Source organism: Emydura macquarii, unplaced genomic scaffold, assembly GCF_026122565.2.
Source record: "Emydura macquarii macquarii isolate MOO-44397 ecotype Brisbane River unplaced genomic scaffold, CSIRO-AGI_Emac_v2 contig_3128, whole genome shotgun sequence".
In the NCBI taxonomy this organism is placed as follows: Eukaryota; Metazoa; Chordata; order Testudines; family Chelidae; genus Emydura; species Emydura macquarii.
The window spans coordinates 3,342,369-3,368,223 of record NW_027133265.1 but is presented as its reverse complement, the minus strand read 5'-3'; the positions used below and the strand labels follow the sequence as shown (position 1 = coordinate 3,368,223).

The 25,855-nt window shown below is 38.2% G+C and overlaps 1 protein-coding gene across 2 annotated transcripts in view; it reads right to left on the bottom strand.

Moving 5' to 3' along the window:
- Window positions 1–25,611, bottom strand: part of GABRG1 (gamma-aminobutyric acid type A receptor subunit gamma1) — a 55,680-nt gene extending 30,069 nt beyond the window's left edge. Inside the window, exons 1-3 of one of the 2 annotated variants that reach the window (XM_067531273.1) lie at window positions 25,449–25,611; window positions 3,848–3,996; window positions 757–824 (exon numbers count right to left, since the gene is read on the bottom strand). In XM_067531273.1, coding sequence (XP_067387374.1) covers window positions 757–824; window positions 3,848–3,996; window positions 25,449–25,549 — 318 coding nt within the window. In that variant the 5' untranslated portion in view covers window positions 25,550–25,611. Of the gene's footprint in view, window positions 1–756; window positions 825–3,847; window positions 3,997–7,698; window positions 7,719–25,448 lie in introns of those variants that run through there. The other variant, XM_067531274.1, reaches the window with a different exon arrangement.
- Window positions 25,612–25,855: the final 244 nt, after the last annotated feature.

Genomic DNA, 25,855 nt, shown 5'->3' with positions numbered 1-25,855 from the left:
AAAATGCCTTACAACCAATTTCAGTCATGAACATTGTTACTTCAGGCTTTTACAAAATAGCTCCTTTTAAATATGATGGGCCAGATCTTCAGCTGATGTGTATCAGCATACCTCCTTGAAATCAAGTGAGACACACCAACATATGCCAGCAGATATGATGATGAGACTTCCTAGGAGCTGTAAGAACAGCCAAAAAGATGCAGTTTCATATTTCCCCACACACACACTTTCCATTCCTCTGAAAATTACTCCATTAACCATAGTTTCATTCATAAATGCCAGCTCAATGCTTATTATTTTTCATCATTAATTAAGATTTGAACTGGTTAATGCTAAAAAATATTGGGCCATATCTTTAGTTAGTGTAAATCAACAAAGCTCCATTGAGTTTAGTGAACTACCCTGATTTATTTCAGCTGAAAAACTGGTGCATTAAATTTGGTAGATTATTGGGGTGGAGTGGGGGTTATTAATGACCATTTTTGGTGATGGTTTTTAATAAGAGAATTATTCTCAAAGCACTTTAAAAATATTACATTCAAGAAACTACAGAGAGTCTCCAGCTTCTGCCATAATGGTATCATAATTAAATTTAAAAACATAGTACAAGTATTCGTCAACAGTACAAGTGCACACTGTAACTGGATGAAAGTTAGAGGCGTTAAAGGCAATAATTTGAATCAAGGTGGTATTATTTCATATTTATCCAATGAACCTTTAAGATAATATATTTTTCTGTCAATAATGATAACTTACCATATTAATTGGATCAACTGGGCCAATGCTGTTAACATAGACATCTGTTTCAATTACCGTAGTTCTCACTAAACAAAAGAGTAACCACAATAATTACATATGTAATCAAGTCTGTATACTGTTAATGTAACTTATGCTATTTATTAAAATAAGAATAAAAGAGATCCTTTTATCAAATATAGAAGGAGTAGTCATTGTAGTAAGATTGGCTTTTGTTCACTTTGCATAAAACCAAATGTAACGTAACTGGGAAATAGGAATCAGCACTAGAAATATTTGTTTTTAAAAATATTAAGTTGCTATGAATTTTTGCTATTTCCACTTCATATTACAGAGCGGGTGAAGATATACATGAAGAGAAGAGGACATGTCATGTTATGATAGGGCAGGAAAAGTTAAGAAATAAGGTCCTGTGGCCTCACTGCCACTAGCTGAGAGGACTGAGTAGGATAAAAATGTGCTGGGAGTGGGCTGGAAGGTTTTAAAAATGAAGCCCATTTCTCCTTCTGCCCACTCATGGGAAGAAAAGGAAAGAGCCACAGGGAAAGTATTAAATATAGACTTTTCCCCCCACTTTCTGGTTGACCCAAGTGGAGTTCTATTTTCTTGGTTCTAAAGAACATTTAAAGTCAGGCAGCATGGCTGTACAGGAGGTGATGAAGACCTGCTGAGATACTGCTGGCACACTTGTGGTCTCTAGAATGGGCCTCTCCTAGTTTGAGAGAGATCCATGAGATTACCAATTGTTCATCAGCTTCAAGGGTCCTCATGTGAGGTGCCACAAGGTTCCATCTCTTTACCTCCTCCTATTCAATGTATTCAGGATGCTGTTAGATGGGCCAATAGGGAGACATGGTGAAATCCTAGATCTATTGAAGTCAATGGCAAAGCTCCCATTTCAGAATGAGATCAAAGCTTAGATGACATCAGGATGGAGGATGCCCAATTCAGACAAGACAAAAGTAATGTTGGTAGACTGGGGAAACCATTCACAAGAATGGGGGAATACTGTAATGGCTGCTGACAGGGGGGGAGTGTGCTCCCCTTTCATACTGCAGGTTTGCATTTTGAAGGGCCTTGTGAATCCCAGGTTGGTCATGCATGCCCAGCTAATAGCTGGGCACTGTGTCTAGTAAGAGGAGTGTCACTTTTTCTTTTGGATCTAGACCCTGCCTGTCTAGAACTGGTCAAAAATTGGGGGGAGGGGAGGAGAACAGGGACTAGGGAAGATGAAAACAGTGAAGATTTTGACTTTTTCCCTTTTATTTCACATTGGAAATTCTGAAAATGTCAACCAGCTCAATCCTTGTCTTTATTATTTTGAGAACTGACCATACATAGGACCAAAGATGGAATAACATGGACCGCTGTAAATAAGGAAGGGTCAAACAAACAAACAAACAGCAAGGGATCATCACAAGTGCATTAATATTGATTTTCTAATTTATACAGAATAATAATAAAAGCCTTTCACAAGGTAATGTCTATATGTGATATGGATTTATACAACCTAGTTTCCATTTGGAAGCAAACAATATTATGTTTAGAACAGAATAGGGTTTTATAATAGCATCTTTATCCTCTTAGCAACTCAAAGTACAAATAACCAATACGTTAGAAATAATGGACATAAGCAAACAAAGTGGCCATTAAGCAGTCAGTTAAAGCTCATAGATATTGGAATGAGAGGGATAGAAAATGACTGGCTACACAAAGGTGTTTTCTCTTATTAAATTTCAAAATTGCCATAGGATTCTCAACTTTCATCTGGAGCGTTACCAGAAGCAGGCAGAAAAGGGAACTCAGTTTAGTGTCTCATTCAAAGGATTGTACTTTTAACAGCACAGCACTTTCCGTTGTTCTAACATGCTGAAATGTTGTGTCAACATGAGGAAGAGACCAAATCCTGTTCTGCTATTTGAACCTGGGCTTCAGGCTTAGAGACAAAAATGTTGCTACTATAAATGAGCCAAATTAATTCAATAGCAAAAATTCTTCTGTGGGATATTATTACCTTGAAAGTTAAGGATAATCCCAGTCAAATAACTTTGTTCTGCAAGTCTTGAGAAGTTGAAACCAACACCAGATTTTATCAATATAAATGGAATATAGGATGAGTTAATTATTGACTGATTTTGTTTTTTCCTCTGTTAAATGTCTATTGCATTTCAATAAACAGCAAGACAGCAGGTGAGGGTGTAGTATGTATCTGGGGAGTTATTTCCTTGTATAAAATGTCGAGACTTATGAAGGACAGGGCTTCAAGTTTTCCTGATTCTGGAGAGGAGTAACAGAGAACAGAGAGTGTGATAACCTATAGCTTTATTCAGGGACAAAAAAGTCTGTGAAAAGAAGATTCTCTAAAACAGAAAGGCAATGAATAGGGCACTGGAGTAGAGTCTGGAAACCTAGGTTCTACTCTTCTCCCTACCAGAGATCTTGGACATGTCATTTAATCTTTTTGTGCCTATGTTTTTCTTCTCACACTTTGTCTCATCTATTTAGACTGTAATCTGTTCAGGGCGGGGCCACCTCTTCCTATGTTTTTGTACAAGATCTAATAAAAAGGAGCCCTGATCCATGATTAGATACAAATAATAAGTAATAACAATGAGTTGAGTTAAACCTGTTCATGAAACAGATTGCATTGCATTACGTTTGGCAGTACTAAAAACACTGGGTAGAAACATTTGAATACATGTTTGTAAATTTCAGAGTAAATTTTTGACAGTCAATGAGAGCTCTGTAAGTGAAATAGTTTCTTATCAGAGATATGACATTTGAAGTACCAAAATGGAAAAGAAATATCACCATGGAATTGAAGTACCTTAGTTTACCTATAAGATATTGCCTCAAGAGTTAAATACATAGTACGAAAACAGATGGGCACAGTTTCTATTGTACTTGCTAAAAAAGTGGAAAGTTATTTTCACGTTCCATTTTATTTACATTCTGTTTATCTAACTTGATACATTAATTCATGAACAGCTGACTTTTAAACAGCCATTTGCCGCCATTTCATTAAAGCCTATGCAATGTCTCCATTCTCTGGTTCATATCTTCTATTTACTATAACGTGAAGTGAACTTACCTCCTATATCTGGCCGAAGTTTATTGTCATAGCCTTGAAGTAAAGAGTCCAGTATGTGAGTGACATCTCCACCATGAATCTTTGGTGCAAGTACCCATGTTTTGTTCACTGTTAGATCTTCATCATCCTCATCATCTGCTTTATCAGCACTAAGGGTGGTTCAATGAAGCATGAGGAAAGAAAAACAGTGAAACAAAATACACGCTCCAGAAAGAATGAAATGATAAAAACAGTAAACATGGCAGCCTAGTTATTATGTAGAATAAAGATTTGAACGTATTCTAGGGCCAGCACATAGAAGCTACAGCTAACTTACATTTATTTCAAACACTTAAATTTTATTGCTTATTTGTATGGCAGTAGAGAGCACCTAGTATCTCATCCACCTAAAAAATGTGTCAAGAGGAGTGTTTGCCATTCAGAAACAATAACTCAGATCACAAATATAGTGAAGTTGAGTGAAATCATGACAGCGATTTTACCTTTATTCTGAGCTACCTTTTTTCCTAAGTTTTTCCCAATTCAACGGCTGCATTTAAATCACTCTGGTAACATTTCTGAGACGTTTAATCTCGATAGTAGGTTTCCCTCAGAAATCAAGATCATCACCTTAATGGCTTTCCTAATCCCCAGTGACATCACTCCCAAGCCAAGATTTCCCGTATGATAATTATACTTTGTTGCAGCCTCAGAAAGTTCTAAAACATAGCACATTTATTTTACTCAGTCAAAAGGATACCAAAGTATTCATAATTATTTTTATGACTATATGTTCATAGTTAGGATCCAAAGTTGTGTGTCATTTGTTTATTTCCGTTTACAACATACTGCAGCAAGAGTGCTGTATTATTCATTTTAGTTCCAGTTATTTGTTATCAGGACATTTTATCAAGATGGAAGAAATACACAAGGAAAACAATTACATGCCCATTTATTAGCCACCCTTCAATTAGATAAGAAGCAATTTATAGTTTATCACTGAGTCAAAAAAAAAAAAATGGCAGTGGTTTGAATGTGTCTACAGATCCACTCAGATGATCACCAAAAGGTCAAAGAATGCCTGGAAGTAATTTTCTCTCCATTTGAATCAAATGACTGCAGACTTAAATATTTCTCCATTGCTAAAGTTTGCAATCTATGTTACTCATCCACATATTTAAAGGAATTGCTGTGGGCTTCTAGTCAAACAAAGTTCATCAGACTGATAGCAGTAATTATGTAGTGTTGTTCTAGCCATGTTCATCCCAGGATATTAGAAAGACGAAGTGAGTGAGGTAATATCTTTTACTGGAAGAGCTCTGGGTAAACTCGAAAGATTGTCTCTCTCACCAACAGAAATTGGCCCAATAAAATATTACTTCACCCACCTTGTCTCAGCAGTATCTATGAGAGTCATACAGTGTATCTTGAACAAGAGATAATGGCGAGCATTAATTATAATAGAGAATATGGAACCCATAAGTCATAGTTTCAATGCTAAGATAAGCAAAGATATTTAGGTAACAAAAGGAATGAAATTATCATCCTTGGAAGAAGATGTACACCAATACAGTAAAAAAAAAAATATTTCTGCTTCCCATTGTATTCCTAGGGTGAGATTTTTCAAAAGTGGCCACAGCTACATTTACATCTAAAACCCATAGCAACAAGTCCCAGAGACCAGATCTACAGACATGGGCTCATGGGAGTTGTGTTACAGCATGTAAGGTGAGCAAGGGTGGGTGGCTCTCCCTCACTGTCAATCTCTGAGGGAGGTCACACCTCCCTGCCTTTACGTCTCTGGAGTAACAGCCTAAAACAAAGAGGAAGATTAGCAGTTCCTGGAGCTTAAATCCCAAGACCTAATAAAGCAGTGTATGGTTTGTAGGTCCCAGCCCGCAGGCAGGCCGAGGCAGTAAGCAGTCTAGGGACTCATGGGCAGCAGGTGAACATCCACACCGGCCTCCTGCTCCAGTGGGGGGAGTCTGTCACTCCTGGGAGGTGGCTGGGAGGGAGACCCAGCCACACCTTACTCCACTGGGTTCCAGCCCAGGGCCTTGGCAGTGGTGGAGTGTCCCACTACAGGGTTGACCGGGCACCAGCTGAAACGCACCGATGGGTGCTCAGGTAGGAGCATAGCTGGACTGTGGTCAGCTGTCTCCCGGCTACTTCCTACCCCTCCCCTGAGGTGTATCTGAGTCCCATGGTTATCTTCTGTCTCCCCGGGATACACAGCTAGTGGTAATCCTAGCAGCTTCTCAGTGGGGGGTGTCTCCAGCAGTTCTGGTAGCTTGGGCGCGTTCTCGGGACAGCAGGAGTCACAGGCAGGTTCTGGCTCTAGAAGAAGGTGGGAAGCATCTACCTTCCTCAGCAGCTCCACCCCAACTGACGTGCAGGGCCCAAATTTTATACTTCCCATTCCTGTCCTGCCCCTTTGCTTCCAGTCTGGCAGGTGTGGATTTCCTGGTTCCACCCACTAGAGGGTAGGTGGCCCTCCCTCACTGTCAATCTCTGAGGGAGGCCACACTTCTCTGTTACACAGCACTAAAACAACAGTGTTGACCCTGAAGGTTGGGCAAGAGCTCAGGTTCTGAAAGCCATCACCCTGCCTGAGCTTCAGAGCCAGAGCTCAAGCCCAAGCCTGAAGTCTACACAGCTGTTTTTTAGCACTGTGGCAAGAGCCTGATTCTGTAAAGCCAGAGTCAGAGTCACTGCAGTGGGTTATGAAATTTAACATAAGTGACTAAGGATCACAAGTCTCACTGAAAGTCACTTATATGATTTGGAAAATCCCACCTTCAGTCTAACAAATTTTACTTTCCTATAGTGAATGAATGCCATTAGAAGATGCATCGTTATAAATGATGACCAACAGATTACAAAAGTCAATGCATGTTTTTAATCATTAAAGGGAAATCATCAAAGTTCTTAAGTCCTAAATGTCTAAACTAACTTAAAAGCGTTGTGTACATATAAATCAAGTCCTCCTGTTTTTATTCCATCAAAACAGAATCAAAAAGAAAAAGTTCTACATGGAGAGAACATTAAGCCTATTGAGTCAAGTATTCAAACAAGTGAGGAAATGACAATGTGAGAATATGAATGCTCAAACTTAATTCTGCTCCTTCACATAGATAACTCAAATTAGACATTAATCAGATGACCTTCTACCATTTCTCAAAATATATAATTAGTGCTGGTTGAAAAAAAAAAAAATCTATCAAAATGGTTTTTTTAATTAAAAATTGGGATTTCAACTAAACTAATTTTGTCACAAAAAGTGTCAGCTTCTGGACGTTGAATAACATTAGCTTGTTTCTGTCTCTCACTTTAGGAGGTGGAAAGGCTTTTCTGCCTCATGAAGTGCTCCTAGAGGGAAGACTGGGCTGCTGGGGCTACCCAGTGATGGATGTCCAGGCTGTCAGGGGAGCCTATCAGAGGTCTCTTCCCACTTCCTGCTACAACCCTATGGCTCCTTAGTCTGTTCCTGCAGGGGACGCGGGTGGAAGGGGGTGTTCCATTGCAGTACATGTTGCTGCTGTTGCTGTTGTGAGGACCAAGCCTTAGAAGGGTTTTAGCTTTCTGCCAGAATTAAGCAGGCGCAACAGGGAAATGGATATTTTCAGTAGTTTAGAATTGAGCCAAAGTTGAATGGATTTTCATGGAATGAGCAAAGGACACCTCTCTGATCCCTGAACTTTCCTCTTGGGATAAATCAAAGGCCTACTGCAAACAACTGAGGAATTAATAACTATTCAAAAAGTTGTAAGAATATTTTATAATGGAAAGTGTTAGGCAACCTAGATACAGGGTTCACTGCCAGCTACCCCTAACAGTCTAGAAATCACTTTAGTTCCTTTGAGTTGAAAGGCCATTGCATCACACTTAACATCTTTATAGTACTGTATACACATTATACAAATATCAGCTATTAAACATTTAAAGATTCCCATTGGTGGAATTCCATACTGAACACTAAAATGAGTAATTACAGAAGTCTCACAATTATACATTCATCTTTGCAGGCCTACCGATTGCTATTCTTTTATGTTTTGTCCCTGTTTTTACCCACTTAGTTATGCTAATCACTGCTTAAATTGAATAAGAGTATATGGGTTCTGTACTGTCTTTGCTTTTCCCATGGAGGATAATGAGTAATTAGACTGAATTTACAACAAATGTGCATTGGAAGGAGACATCATTGCTGTGGATCAGGCCTTTTCTTCTATTTTTTTAGGCTCCAGCCCTGCAACTGTGACTCAGTGCAGGCAGAACCTGCACCTACCAAAAACTCACTAAAACCAACAGGGCTTCATGTGATGCAGGATCTGCCTGAGTGGAGTCACTTTAAGGATTGGGCTTTATTCATGAAATTCTGAAGGAACATGTGAAGTGGATGTGATTATGTCCCCTTTTAGTGACCTTCCCATACCAAAGTGAAGAGCCATTGACTCATAGTTAAAGTATTTATGTCTTTAGCTCAAGTGGTAAGGGTATAAACCAAAAGGTCCAACTAATTTTAGCACTTTCTAAATTATAGTACTTTGATGTACTCTGTCATGGCCCCCCTCTTTAATCCATTAAATATAGGATAGAATTTAAATATAACTTTTTTACTATTTCACTTTTTCCCACCCAGTGGGTACATCTCCTCCCCACTAACTTTCAAAACGCTGTACTACAAATACAAGTATAACTTTTTATAAACTACTTACATCAACATCTATCATTAATGTGGCATTAGGAAAATAGATGGAAGAATTCCATCCTGGCACTTTCAGTTTTAACAAATTCACTTAAGTAAGTCCAATTATTAGGATTCTTATTAGAGGCCACATTTCTTATTTTGATTATTTGTCCAGGATATATATTTTAAATACTTTCTCTACTTAATGGCAAGGAAGAGGTGTTTTTGTTCATTTTCTTGGATGGCTATATTTTTTCTATAGCATAGAGGTGAAACTGTTGAATTAAAGGCTGTAGTTTAAATATATGACAAGAGCAGTTAACTTGAGATACACTTTTTTATTACAGTGTGATAATAAAAATAAATCATTCAATACTCAAGCATATTAAAGCAACCCTTCACTTCCATCTTCTGCCACAATCCTTACTACTAGAACTTTACTCCTTCCTAAAACCAGGATAGGGAGGACAATTTAACTTTTTTATGTATATTTATTTTCTTCCAGTTTCAGTCACAGGATATTTCAGTACTTCCACTGCATGACAACTGAACCTCTTTCCTCCTGTGTATTACTGGAAGTGTAAAGTAATGGAAAGTAAGTATGATTTTTTTCGACTGTCTATGAAGCCTTTGGAAAACATTCACAGGCACTAAAAATAAGAATGAATTTGATATGACTCCCAAACATTAAAAATTTACTGTTCAATGGTATTAGATTAATTATCACCCATTACACTTCAGATGCTGAGTTTGACTTCTTTTAAAATAAATGAATTCTTATAAAATAAAAATAAATTTGAAGGAGCATAAATAAGTCTAACCATAAATAAAAAGAAATTTAATTTCTGAACAGGGTTTTTATTATGATAGTTATGATGATAAACTGAACAGTATCTACATGTATATGGTTAACTATAATTAGACATAAGTGCCCTAACTATGCTCTATACCCTCCAACTAATTGAAGACATTACCATGACTAATAAATCCCTAAGCACAAGTGACTAATGACTGAATAAGTCTTTTCAGCATCAGGCAGAATGTTCATCTTTAGATATTAATATCATAGGTCTTTGTTCTATTTTTAATAGGAGGAAAACTAATCAGATGAGCTTTAAATTGTAATTAACATCTGTCAAATCATGCAATGAATTGTAAAAAATAGAGCAGTGATATTGCTCCTTCTGCTGGATGCAGCATTTGTAAAGTTAGGTACCATGCTGTAAATGTAAGTGCCTAAACACAATTAGTGACCATAAAGATTAAATGTTTTAGATAAAGTGACCTTAGAGATTTAATAAAATTAATCAAATGATTAATTGTGGTTGATAAAATATTTGATTTCTGGATAATGGGAACAAATAGTGCACAAGCCACAGGGGAGCATACAGTGCTCCCTATGACTTTATACACTTTGAGATTTGGCTTTCTTCCTAACAGAGAACAATACAATAAAAAGTTATGGTGTGATGTCAGTAAGGTGGTCAGAACTGGGTCAACATTTCATGTCAATGCTCTCCTTTCACTATTGTCTTACACAGAAGTACTAGCATTGCACTTACTTTTAGCCAAAGTCCATTGTTAACCCCTTCATTGCTAATACTCCAATATTTATTAACAGTTTATTGAAGTCACTGTATTAGTATTCATGGCACATTTGGCTGCACACATCCCCCATTCCACCTGCATATTCCTGAGACATTTGATAGTGGTTAGATATGAATCAACCAAGATCAAAGTTAAAGACAAAATAAACAGTTTGCATGACCAAACAGACACCAGAGTACTACCACATTAAGAAAACCCAGTCTTGGTCTGTTACCTTGTTCTATAGGCTTGCAGAGGCTGCAGTGCCAGTGCACTCAGATTGGGAAGAAGGGAAAGGGGAAAGCAGTGCTTCATATTGCATAATCATTTAGGGATAATTAAAGATATGGCCATAGCACAAATATATTTAACAGAACCTAAAAGAAAGTAACAGCAAAACCTGCTTCCTGTGTGCTCTACCCTCCAGATGCCTTGTAGTTATAGAGCAGAAAGAGAGTGAATGTATCCACTAAATAAACATCATAACAAGAATATGATTCATAGGAGTAACAAACAAAATTACCAGCCCCGGCGTTCAACCCATACACTTTGTTACTCATTTATATTCCCATCAGGGAAACACTTCTTCCATGTCACAAAAAAGAGCTTATCACATAACACAACACTAGTTATTCCTTTTCAGACTTCCCACTGTATTGTATGTGTGACTCCTGTATCACTTAGACTGTATTAATTAGAATTTTGTCTTCCATTACTTTTTTCCTTTTTAATTAAAATTGTGATTTTTGCCAGGACAAAGTGATGATTTCTTGATCTTTTTGTCACGGAAAATTACTATCTTTGCTAATGACGCAGCTTGGAATATTTTGCATATATTCTGCATTTATACAATAATGCTCTGTGTCAAACTCAGTGTTGGTAAGCCTTCCAAATAAGGCTTCCAGCTGGTCAGACATCTGAGCAGCAATTGTCCTACTCCAGAATATTGTACATGGCTCTGTACTATAAAGAAGTTCTTTTCATGGCCTGATAATTAGGCTTCAGAAATTGGATGAATTGGCCAAAGTTCACATCCTCAACAGGACCTGATCCAAAGCCCACTGAGGGCAAATAAGAAACCAAAATGGAACAACTTTGCCTTCCATGTGATACAGAAAGGTTGGGAGGGAGTTCTGGATATACAAAAATATTACTCAGCAGTAAATATGTATTATTTCATTACAACGGGAACTTAATCCAGAGAATTTTCCACGTCTGTGGTTGCAATTGGAGAACTGACCATATTTCGGGAGGGGGGTGGCATTTTTAGAAAGTACATTAGAGTAGATCAATTCAAGACGATAGCTTGATTCAAAAGAGGGAGAATATATATATGAAACAATCTTTATGTTGCTTTTGATGTTCCCCTGTATTACCAACCCCTAGTGTTCAAAAGATGTCAGACACAAAAAATCATGAGATTAGCTCAAATAATTGGATTTAAAAAAGATAAATCATTATTTTCTTCCTAACTTCTGATTTTTTTTTTCATTTTTTGAGGTTAGCTGCCTGCCCCCAATTTGTGTGTGATCATCTCAGATTCAAAATTCAACTTTAAATATATGTACTGAAAGAAGACCTACATATTTACTATTCAGAAGGAACCCCATGTAGTCTCTCCCATCCCTTGGGATTCAGGGGTTGCTGCTATTTTCACCCTTTCTGTCTCCCTCTCTAAACAAGTTAGGTAGCAGCACACACACATTTTCCGTCCACGTCTCCCTCACCCCAGTCTCCTGCCACCCACCTACTCTCTAATCCCACCCTTGGATTTCCTACCCAGCAGTTTCTCACTTTCTGCCATACCATTCTCCTGCATCCCTTCAGTGTGCCTCTTCCCCACCACATTAGTCTCCTCCTGCTCCTTACATTCCCCAACAGCTCTCTTTAGTCTACATCATGCCTGTACATTCCTCTCAATTTGCCTCTGGCTTCCTCTATTCCCTGCTCCCTACATTCTCCTGCATGCCCCTTATTCTCTTTCCTGTACACCTCATTCCTCTGACTCCTCATAACTTTCTGTCCTTTTTCATAAAACATTCCCTTTCTCGTGCTGGTCCCACAGTCTCATTTCCTTATGGCAGCTGGGTTTTGGAAACAATGGAAGGTGGCAGCCTCATTTTCACCTGCAAAGGACATGGAAGCCATTTTGCTGAGGGCAAATACCTCTGCTGTCATCACATTGACAATAATGGGAAATGGCAATAATTCTGGATAAAGGCAAAACTTCATGATCTTGAAGTCAGACATTGATGAAAACCCATTTAAAAGGAACCTCAATTATCACAAGTCACACAATAAAGTCACAAGAGCTGACAATAATGGCTACATATTTTGTGTTACAGATGAATATAATGAAAAGCTAGGATTAGATATTAACCCTATTAGATAGGGTGAACTACTAATCAGTGTGTCCTTATATACGAATAAATAAAGGCCTTAGAAGTGCTCTGAACACAACTAGTCTTTTTCTACTCAGGACATGCAACTCCTAACAATCAGTTGTGCCACCCTATTTCACATTGCCTCCCCAAGTGGATCCAATGATTTCACAGAGGACTATTTGCAGATTAACGTTGCTATTCAATGTAAGAATCTGACCCTAAGGCAGTGGAAAAAATTAAAGCAAGAGGAAGCCAGATAATACTGTTAAAATATATTGTACACAGAAATCAGAGGCACTTTTATTGAGCAGGAGGAATGGTTAGAGTTTTTAGAGGATACACCAGATTAAGAAAATTGTTTAACATTAAATATTAAAAACTTTGTTTAAAAATCAAAAACACTCAGCTCCCTCATAGAAACCCATACAGTTCTCTTTCAATCATTATGTGTAATGAAATCCTTTGCCAACTTTTTTAAGTGTCCTAGGCTATCAAGCTAGCAGTACCTTAATGGGTATGCCAAGTTGATCAAGCCTCTTCTGATTCATCACAGCTTAGCAGTACATCTCCAAAGGACATAAAAAAAATCTCCCTCAAATAATAAGCACAGCAAAATTAATTTTAGTTATAGCAAAATCTTCACTTGAAAGAATTTTCTTCTATTTCTGGTTAAATGACATTTAACATCTGTGATGCTTGCATAACAAAGTCTGTCTGAACATAGGTAACTAAATTTTCAGTATGTCCATACTTATCTCTGGATACTTAACATGGCCATTGTTCTGCCATCTTTTCCAGTATTCACTGTTCTATTTCCACTAATTCTTTCATGGAATCTTGGTTGAAACTGTAAACAAAGTCACTCACTGAAGAATAGATTCTAAAAAAATATTACACTTAAATGATGTTCTGAGGAAGTAGCACATTCCTGTTGCCTACTGTACATATATATTTTAGGTGGATACCATCTGTAGTAAATTTTAAATTGGCCTCTTACAGCTATTGTTGTTATTGGTTTAAGCAGCTTTCAAGTTTTAACTGAAATTATCATTGGACTTAATGTAGCAGAGCTATTCCATAACTATCACTACCACGTCTTTTATACCATATATGGTCTGATTTCTCTTGAAAAGCTTTGTTCAGAAATGGAAGTACTCAAATCAATTTAATAGTCATTTGAAGCCCTAACAATTTTACCTAACTGTCCAGAAGTCAGTTGACTTTTTCATGTAACTAACTCTATTCAGAACCACAAGCATTTCTTTATGCTGATTAAAAACTGCTCAGTTTTGTGATCCCAAACCATGTATCTTGATTGCCAGAGGGATTTCAAGGAGACTGCTTTTGCGAGCATTTGCAAAAACTTTATTTTCAGTCTTTTGGATTTACAAAAGACATCTAGCTGTTCATGCACCCCTCTCCCCCCTTCTTTCATAATTTGAGACAAGGAATACGATTCTCTTGTGACTAAAATAATATATGCTGAAACGTGAACTAAGAGCTAATATGTGCCTTTCCCACACCAGCCCCACCTCCCACACAAATCTGAAGGCTGTTTGGCCAATTACATTATTGGGTCAGCTTAGCTTACTCTCTCACAATCACAGGACGACATAAAAAAATGTAAGAAATACTTTCTCATACGGTTTCTGTGGCTTGGTTAAAAAAATCTTCCTGGAAAAAGTTTCATCAAGGAAGACAATGCAAATGCTATCTTACTGAAGACCACACATATCTTTTGTTCCATCACAGATGACAGCAATGGTTTCTCACTCTATTCTGTATTCATGTCAATTCCCTCCAAATTTCCACTGAAATCTTGATGAAGATATTATAAGTAGTTTAATTTAGATGTCAAAACTTGTTCAGCTTCATATTTGTGACATCCACTTTTGCATTTTAGGCACACATCTACACCCATTGTGTCACTGAAGTTGCCTGTCTCATTATTACCATGGCCCCTGAAAGCAAGTCCTTGTCTAGCGAGGTACTTGAGAGTGCTCATTATTTTCAGCAAGTAGGTTCTTCCCTTTTCCAATCAGATATTTTTAAATGTTATCATCTGAACATCAGTAGGATTCTGATTTGTGCCAAAGAACAGCTGGATATTGTAAATATGATTGAGATTTTCAATTGCAAAATCATCCTGTAGTAAAAGCTATCTCAACTTTTTCCACGAAATATCTTCTGAGATCAGCATTCAATATATTAATTTAATGAAATAGAAAAAGGTTATGTTCTATTGTGATGAATAGGTGCCATCAAAAATACTTATACCAGTGACCGACAATGAAGAATATGCCCACTCAAATCCTGCTTATGAAAATTACATCAGGCATATATAAGTAAAACAGAGCAATATGGACTGGCAAGTCTTCTAATGCTTTGATTTCCTTCTGAAATTCCTGAAATCAATTACAGATGAGTCAGGTTGAATGGTCCTTCTGATTTTTTAAATCAACCACTTTTCTGTTTTTTGGCTAGATCCTGCAATTAACTGAGTAATTAAATGTAAACAACCACACTCTAATATGGATCTATTCCACCCAAACCAAAAAGATAAATAAGTGGAAAATCATCAAAGGGCCCAAGATAAAAGGATAACCCTAGGTAATCACAATGTCTAAGTAATTACGATTGTGAAGGGGGAAAAAAGGTACAGAAAAAGGACATGATGTTAGATATACAGTAAAGCTTTGTTTATCTGAATGTGTGTTATCCAGAATAAGATAGGAGTTTCATATAAGCAAGATCAGCACATAATTCTATATGTCATGTATTATAACTCTGTTCAGGACACCCCAAATATAGACTTTAAGTCTGCTCAGCAAATTCTCCAATTTTCTAAACCCCTGATAACCCTATGGACTTGGATGCAGGTTTATTACAGTACACCCTTTCAATCAGCAAATTTTCTCCAAGAGATTCAAATAAGTGAGAATCTGCTACTGTCCTTCACCAATGCAAATCTATTTAAATGTTTCCAAATTCAAGTGAGTCATATGACTTAAAACAGATAATTTATAATCGTTTAAAAATTCATCCTTCACCTAGAGAACACAAGACTGACAGAGTCGTTAAGCACTAGAATCTGAGTTTTTCATTGCACCACTTACCAGTAGATTCACTTGGCTCCAATTCATTCAGGGTAAAATTAGTAAAATGCTGCACAAGCCAGACAATAACACCTTCCCCCTAAGAGAAGTGCAGTGGGTAGACTCTGGTGTGATCTGTAATGTCCACAAGTCCATGGGGCCAGATGCAATGCACCCAAGGGTGCTGAGGGAGTTGGCTGAGGTGATTTCAGAGCCATTGGCTATTATCTTTGAAAGCTCGTGGCAACAGGGGGAGATCCCTGAGGACTGGAAAAAAACAAATATAGTGCCTATCTTCAAAACACGGGAGGAAAGAGGATCCAGGGAACTACAGACCAGTCAGCCTCACTTCAATCCCTGGAAAAATCATTCAGCAGGTCCTTAAGGAATCCCCAGGGGTCGGTCCTGGGGCCAGTTTTGTCCAACATCTTCATTAATGATCTGGAAGATGGGGTAGATTGCACCCTCAGCAAGTTTGCAGATGACACTAAGCTGGGGGGAGTGGTAGATACCCTAGAAGGTAGGGATAGGATACAGAAGGACCTAAACAAACTGGAGGATTGGGCCAAAAGAAATCTAATGAGGTTCAACAAAGAAAAGTGCAGAGTCCTCCACTTAGGAAGGAAGAATCCCATGCACAGCTATAGACTGGGGACCGATGAGCTAGGCAGCAGTTCTGCAGAAAAGGACCTGGGGGTAACAGTGGATAAAAAGCTGGATATGAGTCAGCAGTGTGCCCTGGTTGTCAAGAAGGCTAACAGCATATTGGGCTCCATTAGGAGGAGCATTGCCAGCAGGTTGCGAGAAGTGATTATTCCCCTCTATTCGGCATTGGTAAGGCCGCATTTAGAGTATTGTGTCCAATTTTGGGCCCCCCACTACAAAAAGGATGTAGACAAGTTGGAGAGAGTACAGCGGAGGGCAACAAAAATGATTAGGGGGCTGGAGCACAGGACTTATGAGGAGAGCCTAAGGAAACTGGTCTTGTTTAGTCTGCAGAAGAGAAGAATGAGGGGGGATTTGATATCAGCCTTTAACTACCTGAAAGGGGGCTCCAGGGAGGATGGGGTTAGGCTGTTCTCAGTGGTGGCAGATGACAGAACAAGGAGCAATGGACTCAAGTTGCAGTTCGGGAGGTCTAGGTTGAACATTAGGAAAAAGTTTTTCACTAGGAGGGTGGTGAAGCACTGGAATGAGTTACCTAGGGAGGTGGTGGAATCTCCATCTTTAGAGGTTTTTAAGATGAGGCTTGACAAAGCCCTGGCTGGGATGATATAGCTGAGGTTAGTCCTGCTTTGAGCAGGGGGTTGGACTAGATGACCACTGAGGTCCCTTCCAATTCTAATATTCTACGATTCTATGAAATTCCCCTAGGGCACTATGGACCTGATCCAAAGCCCACTGAACCTCATGGAAGTCTATAAGAACAGTGAGTATGTGTTCTGAGGAGCCAAGGTATCCCACAATAACCACCACACTCTCTTTTTATTGTTTGAAGCTGTCCTTTTGTTGATTTTGTATAGATACATAGGCCAAATTAAATCATTTGAATTCTTCAATTTAGCTCTTTATAATTTTCATTTTTTTGACTGAACTCTGAAAAGCCCAATTATATCAATCATCTAGAAAGCAAGATCCTAAGGTATTGGTCCTAAACTTGACTATAGTTTCTTAAAAGCTGATCTAGAGGCCATCAGCTATTTAGTCACTATAGATTAGTCCACACAAATGCCTTGTTTTCAAAAACAAAACTTGAATAACTTATTTTAAAATGACAACATACTTTTACCTGCCATGCAAATTTGACAGTATACCAAGGTCCAAAAAAGAAAAAAAAAGTCATTCCTAATGATTACATGCAACCATATAACATTATAAATACTGTATTTATTATTATTTTCTGGTAAGACTCAACAGCTTCATAGCTTGATATAATTTATCTTAAAATACAAATTGGCCCATAATAAACTATATAATTATGAATGAACAATAATTGACTTAATCCCACATGACATGCTGCTAAAAAAAACTAGCATTATTAAAGATCCATGCAGTCCATATTAAATGGATTAAAAACTGGTTAACTCATCAATCTCAAAAAGTACTTGTAAATGGAGAATCTTCATCCAAGGAGTGGGGATCTGTTCCTAGGGATCTGTTCTTGGTCCATTTTTGTTCAATAGCCATCACAATTGTTTGAAAGAGAATATAAAATCATTGCTCATAAAAATTTGCATATGACACAAAATTTGGTGGACTGGTATATAATGATGGGGGCAGAACAGTTATTAGTGATTAGTCTGTGTCACTTGGTGAGGTGAGGCCATTTCAGCAACATAGATTTAAATACAGCCAAATGCAAGTACATCTAGGAATAAAGAGTGTAGGGCACAAAAGGCAGTTGACAGTGCCCAGGAATGCAGCAACACTGAAAATTACTTAGTAGGTCCTGATAGATAACCAGCTGAATATGAGCTCCCAGTGCCATGTTAAATGCATGATGATAAAAGGGCGAATGAAATCCTTGGATGCATGATCAGAGGAATATCAAGTGAGAACAGGGAGGCAGTTTTACTTCTATATGTCATTAGTGAGACCATTATTAGAATTTGATGTCCAGTTCTAGTGTGCCCACTTCAAAAAGGATATTGACAAATTAGAAAAGGTCCAGAAAAGAGCTATGCAAATTATTTGAGATCTGAAAAGTATGCCTTATAGTGAGATACTTAAGAAGCTCAATTTCTTTAGTTTATCCAAGAGAAAGTAAGAAGTTACTTAGTCATAGTTTACAACTACCTATTTTGGGGAAAGATTTCCTATAGTCGACAGTGTGACACAGTGAAATGTGTCTGTATCAAATTGTGAACTCCATTTTGTATTGCAACCTCCATCTTGGTTTGTAACCTTCATTTTAGATTATAACATCCATTTATTGTTAGAAGCTTGACACCTATTTGAATGTCTATATCTGAGAAACCATCACAGAGCAATCGAGGACCACTGACTTTGATGATCTTTCAAGTAGTGGCCCATCATCATGGGAAAATGGACTCTCCACACAGAAACCTGACTGGAAAAAGAAAGACTGGAATTTTCCAGATGAAACACATGGGCAAAATGGGACAGACTGTATTTAAGGAGGAGTCATCCATGTCCTTATGTCAGTGTGTGGGGAGATTTTGATAGACCAGTAAAATGGCCAGGGATCACTTGATAGTGTAATATTGATTATCAGACTTGTTGCTAACAGCATCTGCAGGCCTGTGCAGCCTTAGCATGACTAATCCAGAAGGGGAGGGGAGCCTTTTTCTCAACCTTATCTGACTCTGCACCCACTGATGAAGTCTCTGATGGACATGCTGAGATCTGTGTTTTAGGAGAAAAGCAATAAGCTTATCTATTCATGTCCTCTGGGAGATGTCTGTCAGGGCTTCAATACATGCGGATTCTGAACAAATACATCTGGATAATAAGTGATCTGATCAAACCTCTTGATTAGCTTTTGAAACTGCTTGCCCAACAAGTTTTATTCTTGACATGTTATTGTCTACTAACAAGCATAAATGGGGGGGGGAGAGGTTTGGACTTTTCAGGGATCCCTTCTTGGGCATGGTTTTGGGTCCCCCAACAGTAGCTAGAAGACTGGCCGATCAGAAAGCTGCCACTCTACTGCTCAAGAGCTACACCAACCTTCAGGAATTATTGAAGGTTGGGATGTTTTACAAACCTGTTGTGGACATGTGTAGGTGCTTGAGACTAAGTAAAGTATAACTTTTAATTGAGAGCATGCTTGTATTGTACTTTTCTACCAGTCCATTTATCAGCTGGATGGCTGTGTCTCTATTTGATTTATTTCCTGACACCACCTCACACAAAGCAAGGTTACCAAGAGCTTTGGGTTGATAGAACCGTGAGTAATACCAGAAGAGCAGGCTGGAGAGAGGAAGAAGGCAGGAGGGAAACTGCCTTGCCTGAAATGCTGATCAACCTCAGACTCTCAGAAGAAGTGAGGTGAGGCTAACGAGGATGTGTCTCAGTATGTTATTTTGCATAAATCTTTTACTCTCTAGTACTTTCTTAAGAGTAAAAGTGAATGTGATTAAGAAATTCCTTTGCTAATCCTGTATTCCTTGCTTGCTTGACTCATTGTTCCTGAAGTAGTTAATTGAGAAACTGGGAATGTCTGCAGTGAGGTGGACCTCTGAGGGAGTGTATCTGAGCAACTAAGGGCTCAGATGAGTTGAGGCACTGGTTTCAGTGTTTAAAGCAGCCGGGCCCTGGAGACCCAACCATATCCCAAGGAACAGCATCAGATGTGGAGTCTACACCTGACACTGCCTGAGAGACCCAGAGTTAGAAACTGAATAATCACTACCCAGAGCTGGGGGGGTCTTTGGAGCACGTGGAATCCAGTGTTTGGGTCCACTCACAACAGACTGGAGACCATCCAGAGAGGGGGATTGGGACAAGTTGTAAGATACGGCTCTTTATTCTAGAAGAAAGAGGTACAACAAGATCCAATCTCTGGAAACTGAAGCTAGACAAGTTCAAACTAGAAATAAGGCAAAATAAAGTAACTAACCCTTGGAACAACTTATCTAGGGACATGGTATGTTTGCTATACTTTACAGTCTTTAACTGAAGACTACATATCTTTCTGATATGCTATAGCTCAAACAGAAGTCATGGGCTTGATGCAGAAACTATTGGGTGAAGTTATATGGCCCACACAAACATAATGGACCTTTCTAATTTTAAAGTATGCTTTCATTCATAGATTTTAAAGAACCGTTTGAATTTGGAAAAATACTTGCATTCATCTCTGCCTCTGTACCAGTATGAGGAACCCAAAATACAGTGCTGGATATGTTTCCCCGGTCTTTTAGATTTATTACCTGGCATTTTTTGCAGTTTAAATTTCATCTGGCTATTTCTTGACAACATTTCTAGTCTCCCTAGGCCCTTTAGTATTATTTCGGAGTCCCCACAACACCTGCCAATTTAAGCCTTTGTTCTACAAGCACTTACACAAATCTAAGCCCTGGTCTGCACTGACCTGGCGATTCGGCGGCAGTCGACGGGAGTTACGCAAGCTAGTAGCTTGCGTAACTCCCGTCGACTGCTGTGCTTCCCTTCTGTGTAGTGTCTTCACTTCATTGCACCGACGGGAACTGTGTTCCCATCGACACAGCGCTATGCTAATTGAGGGAGTGGTTTACACAATCGACTTCCTGATTAATTGAGCAGATCTACACTGACCGCTCAATCGATCCAGAAAGATCGATCTGGCGGCAGCGACTTTGCCGCCGTCAGTATAGACATACCCTAAATTTACATGTGCAAGGAGATTCATTGAACTCAGAGGAACTACTGACATTCATAAAAGTACTCATGTGCGTAAAATTTTGCAGGACCAAAACTTTGATTTTATCTTCCGATTGACTCAATGCATTGTTTACTCCAACCTACAAGTCATTAATATGAAATCAAACTAAGTTTCCGTGTCTCCTCTACACCATCCTACACTGGCAGCTTCCCTTCAACATGATAAACGTTGCTCTTTATCACACCACTCCTCTCTGCCACTGGTTACTTACATGACAACATGGTTATTCTTTAAGGCATACTCAGAACTCAATCGTTTAAATGCAGTTAGATAGTTGTTTATACTTTGTAATTAAAAAAATAAAACAAGCAATGATTTTTGTAGGTGATGCTACAGAAATGGGGAGAAGTTACATGTGGGATCTGAGTTCAATTGACATTGCTTTGCCAAGTTTGTGCTGAGATGCTGCATCTGTACATAAGGGTGTTGAATAATAGTGACTGGTTACCCAGACAGTAATGCAGTGTCAAGGTACCCAGCCTCTTCAGATTTTAATAAAAGTGCCTAGAGTTTAGTGTCTTGAATTCACAGAAACCAAATATTCTGTTATACACAGGAAATTATAACTCCACTGTGGGGTCAAGCAAAAACTGAGGTGCCAATTCTGCACATTATATTGCAGGGATAGACCCCTGTATCTATGTAGAGACTGACTAAAGACAATGAGGGTCTGCCTGAATGGTTCTTTTTGCAAAATTTCTGCCTGAATGGGTAATGGGGAACCTCTTATTCAAATATAGATATATGTCACAAGACTCTCATATTAAAAGTGACCAGCATAGTTTTAATTAACTTGTTCATCTAGTTTGCCAAAGTTTGAAAGTTTCTTTTTAAGTACTTGTAAGAAAAGTACAATTATTTTAAGAACAGTTTCTTCTCAGTACTTAACAACGACCTGATACACTGTATAGTAAATCAAGAAAATGTTTAAAATAAGGTTAAATGTTAATAAAACAACCTTCACAAACAAATCAACAAACCAAAACCAGTGATAGTTGCTAATGGACAACATTGCTTGGTATATGATGTGATGAGGAAGGACACATAAAAGGAAATTAACTGTTAAGATCATCATAAATATTTTATTGTCAATACAAATACATGATTCTGATCAATTATTAAGAAATGCATATTTTACTACAATAGCCTTAACACTTCCATTGATGGTCTGTTGTGAGAAAAAGGGAAAATTGTTGTTATCTGGAGTTCAGCATATAAATATTTTCCATAAAGCATACATCAAGTCGGAAAAGTTATATTAGTTAATTTATCAACTAAATTACATTTTGATAAAGTTTAATTGCTATTTCTTGAGACTAATGTACATTGGTAGGAGAGCATATCGATATTGATTTCTGTTTTAATTGTGTATCTATGTGCATTGGAGGCTGATCAACATGTATCACTTATGTGCAGTAACAGCTTATGTTTCTTTTTCATAAGGAGTTTGTATTATGTGTATTTTGAGATTACCAATAATAATAAAAGAATATTAGTTTTATTGGGTTATAGTCAAGGTTTTTGTGTCAATTATATATGCATTTATTTACACTTACTGTGTTTTTATATTTGGACAGCATAATATTTATTATTTTATTTATTACAAAACACAAGCATGTAAAAGTAAGTGACTGATAGGCAAGTACATTATTCCAACACAACCACCATACACCACAGAAAAAAAGCACCACAACCTTATCTTCACCCCAGAAAAAGTACCAACTATTCAACACCCCTTTCTTCAAACCTGAGCATGTGTAATTTCACAGAACTGTGCAGAAAGCACAGTAGTGGAGGGAGGTCTGGTCTGGTCTATTTGGATACGTTTACACTGCAGTTAAACACTGGCTGCTGGAGGTGGGTAGGATTTCAGGATGGGGATGTTGGAAGGCTGGTATCTGTAGGCAGAGTTAAGATTGCAGTACATGTGCATCTCTGGGTGGTGGGCTAAACGAAAGACTTTTCATTTCTTTGCCTTTAGGTTTTTCATTAAGTATGTTACTTATAGAGCAGCCTTTACTGACACCCAAGACAGAAGGGGTTGTGTACGTTTGCACATAAGAGCATACATCTATAACAGAGAATATCCAATTTAGGTCCTTTGAAGTGTTTTTAAGTGTGAAAGGTGGGGAACTTGTATCAGAGTTTGGTGATTTCCTGTCCCAGACATTTTTTGGAAAATGCCTGAAGTTTGGGGCATTCCGGTCTATTCTGAAGGCAAATGTTGCTTTTTAGAATGTTTTTTACATGAGCTTCAAGGAAAAGCCATCTTTGACAGAGATTAGAACAGAATGCAGAGAAGCAGAAAATTCCCTCCAAACTTCCTTTCAACTTAGTGGCAGAATGTTAAGAAGGGGCTGCAAAAAGTCCCAGAGACCTCCCTGCAGAACATCAGTGAGCTGTAATAAACTACACATCAGAGTTTCAGTCTCGGGAAAACATATCCATTTGTGGTCACTTGGAAAAGCTCTCAACAAACAACATTACCAATTAGCCTCTGAATGAAAAGCAAGCCCGAAAATAGATGATATAGGTACATACATATTTATATTGAAGCTTCCATTTTATCTGAGAAGAGACTGTGAAGAAGAAAATAATTCATCCCGATGCACTTCTTCCTCTCATTGAAGGGTTCTTCATTAACTTATTTACATATATACAATTAAAAATCCATACTTATTCCTCTAAAACAATCATATTTTATTTTAATAAGTGAAAAATGAAATGTCATCTGCAATCATTTTTTAGAGAACTCTTCTGGTCTTTGAACTGATAAATGAGCATACATATTCTTTTCTTTCAAACCGCCTGATAATTTCCTTCATACCTGAGGTGCAATATGTTCATTAAGAAACATTCTGAAGATGCACAGCTGTGTTGGTATCATTTCCATCAAAGTCTTTGAAAAATGTTACCTTAATCTGCCAAGCTTTTAAAAAGAAACAGACGCTAGTACATGTCTAAGAAAAGGGTAATCAGTGGTGTTTCTAACAGGGATCACACAGCAGTCCTCTGAAGATGAGAGATAAGCTAAGATCTGCACACTTCACACAGATTGATAAATAATAGTTCAGTATGGGTGGGGGGATTCTATGTTTTAATGGATGTATTTAAACATATGGATTTCTTACCATCCTAGCTACTACACATCTGCTACATCATCTATGAATGATAATGTGGTGCATATAGTTAAAAAGATAGGCACACTGGGCAATATTCTATTGCACTTTTATAGCTACTTAATGTTTCTTATGAAAGCATAAAGTAGGGAATGATGTATGTTACCTCTGAATTATTAAAGGAGTTGAAGGATATAATGATTTTGTTTTCTTTTTCTTACATCTTTTATGGACGTTTATAAATGGCATATTACATAGTAGAAAAGAATGTCTTCTACAGCACCTTTATGACCAGTCTTGTAAATCACTCAAAGTGTGCAGTTTCAGTTTCATAGACTTCAACAGCACCTCAGAACCTACCCAGCTGATCCACATGTGCACAATGGACCTGATCCTAATCTAATTGGAGACAAAGGCAAAACTGCCATTGACTTCAATTGTGCAGGATCAAGACTTATGTCCTAAAGCCACCCATACAGTACCAGACTTTGGTGGAAAACTAAAATATAATAAGCAATTGCTAATTTTTTTGTACAAATATCTTGGTTTATTTCTTTTTCAAGTTATTTGCCAAATTATTTGTATTATTTATTTCCATCAGAGTACTTTTCAGCTATAGGAACAGCAACCGGGCACTTGCCAGACAACAAAGATTTATTTTTCACACACTCAATCAAACCAATACATTTATAAAACTAATCACCCTACCACAAAACTCTGATAATTTGCAGTCTGAATGGAACAAGTCTTATTGTTGAATATTAAGGTCCTCTTAAGAAATAGATACTTACAAATATGTATGAGCTCTGATAGATTCCTAACTGTACTGTCTTCCACAGACTCCTATATAGTGAATATCGAGTGGCCAAAAAAAAAATGCATTATTTTAAAGGAAGTGTAAGTTAAAGAACACTTACGACAGCTAAACTGAAGCAGGGGCTCCACGAACGCTTTTTACTCAATGACAAATATATCAAGTCAAGTTTTACTTTATCAATATCAGATTCACTAGAGGAGACTGCGGAGAGTCATTTGCAAAAGAGCTATAATGTATGTTAAAGTTTGTAACAACAACGGGGCAATCCCCTTCCTCGAGAACAAAATTATCTCAGGCAGACTCAGTAGATTGCTAGATCAGCTGGCAGGTGGAAGTGCTGCAAGTCAAAGCTGAAAGTGATCTGACAACAAATGTAAAGGAGGAGTTGAACGGGGGGGGGGGGGGCGGGAGGAAGTAGGAGAGACCTGCCCGTGATCTCCGTATTAAAACGGGCTGCTATGCAACGTCCCCAGCCCAAAGCGATCAATAAAAGAGGGAGAGAGGCTACTAAGCAGCCACTCCAGGCCCCCTCGTAACTTGTACTCACCAGTTCCCCAAACGCACTGTCAGTAACAGGAGCAGAAGCCTCACCCTGCTGCAGGGACTGCACAGAGGCAACGGGAAGGAGGGACGGCTCCATGAATCCATTGGCTTTAAGCCTCTCTTCTCGGGTTTTCTTACAAGTGACTCTCTAGTAGTTACTCTGCAATCTCAGTGTCCCCCCAGCACGTAGGATGAAGAGGGAGACAACCCCTCCCCTCCCCCAGCAAGGTAGGATTCGACTCTAAAAGGATCCTGCCACTTGGCCAATAAGCTCATCAGGTTGCTTCTTAAATTATCTTAAAAAGTGCCAGGCGAATCAATCACTCGTGGAGGTGGAGCCTCCTTACTAGCAGGGAAACGTGCGGGCAGAAAGGTCGGCGTCTTTTTAAACGGGAGGGAAACCCCGCCAGC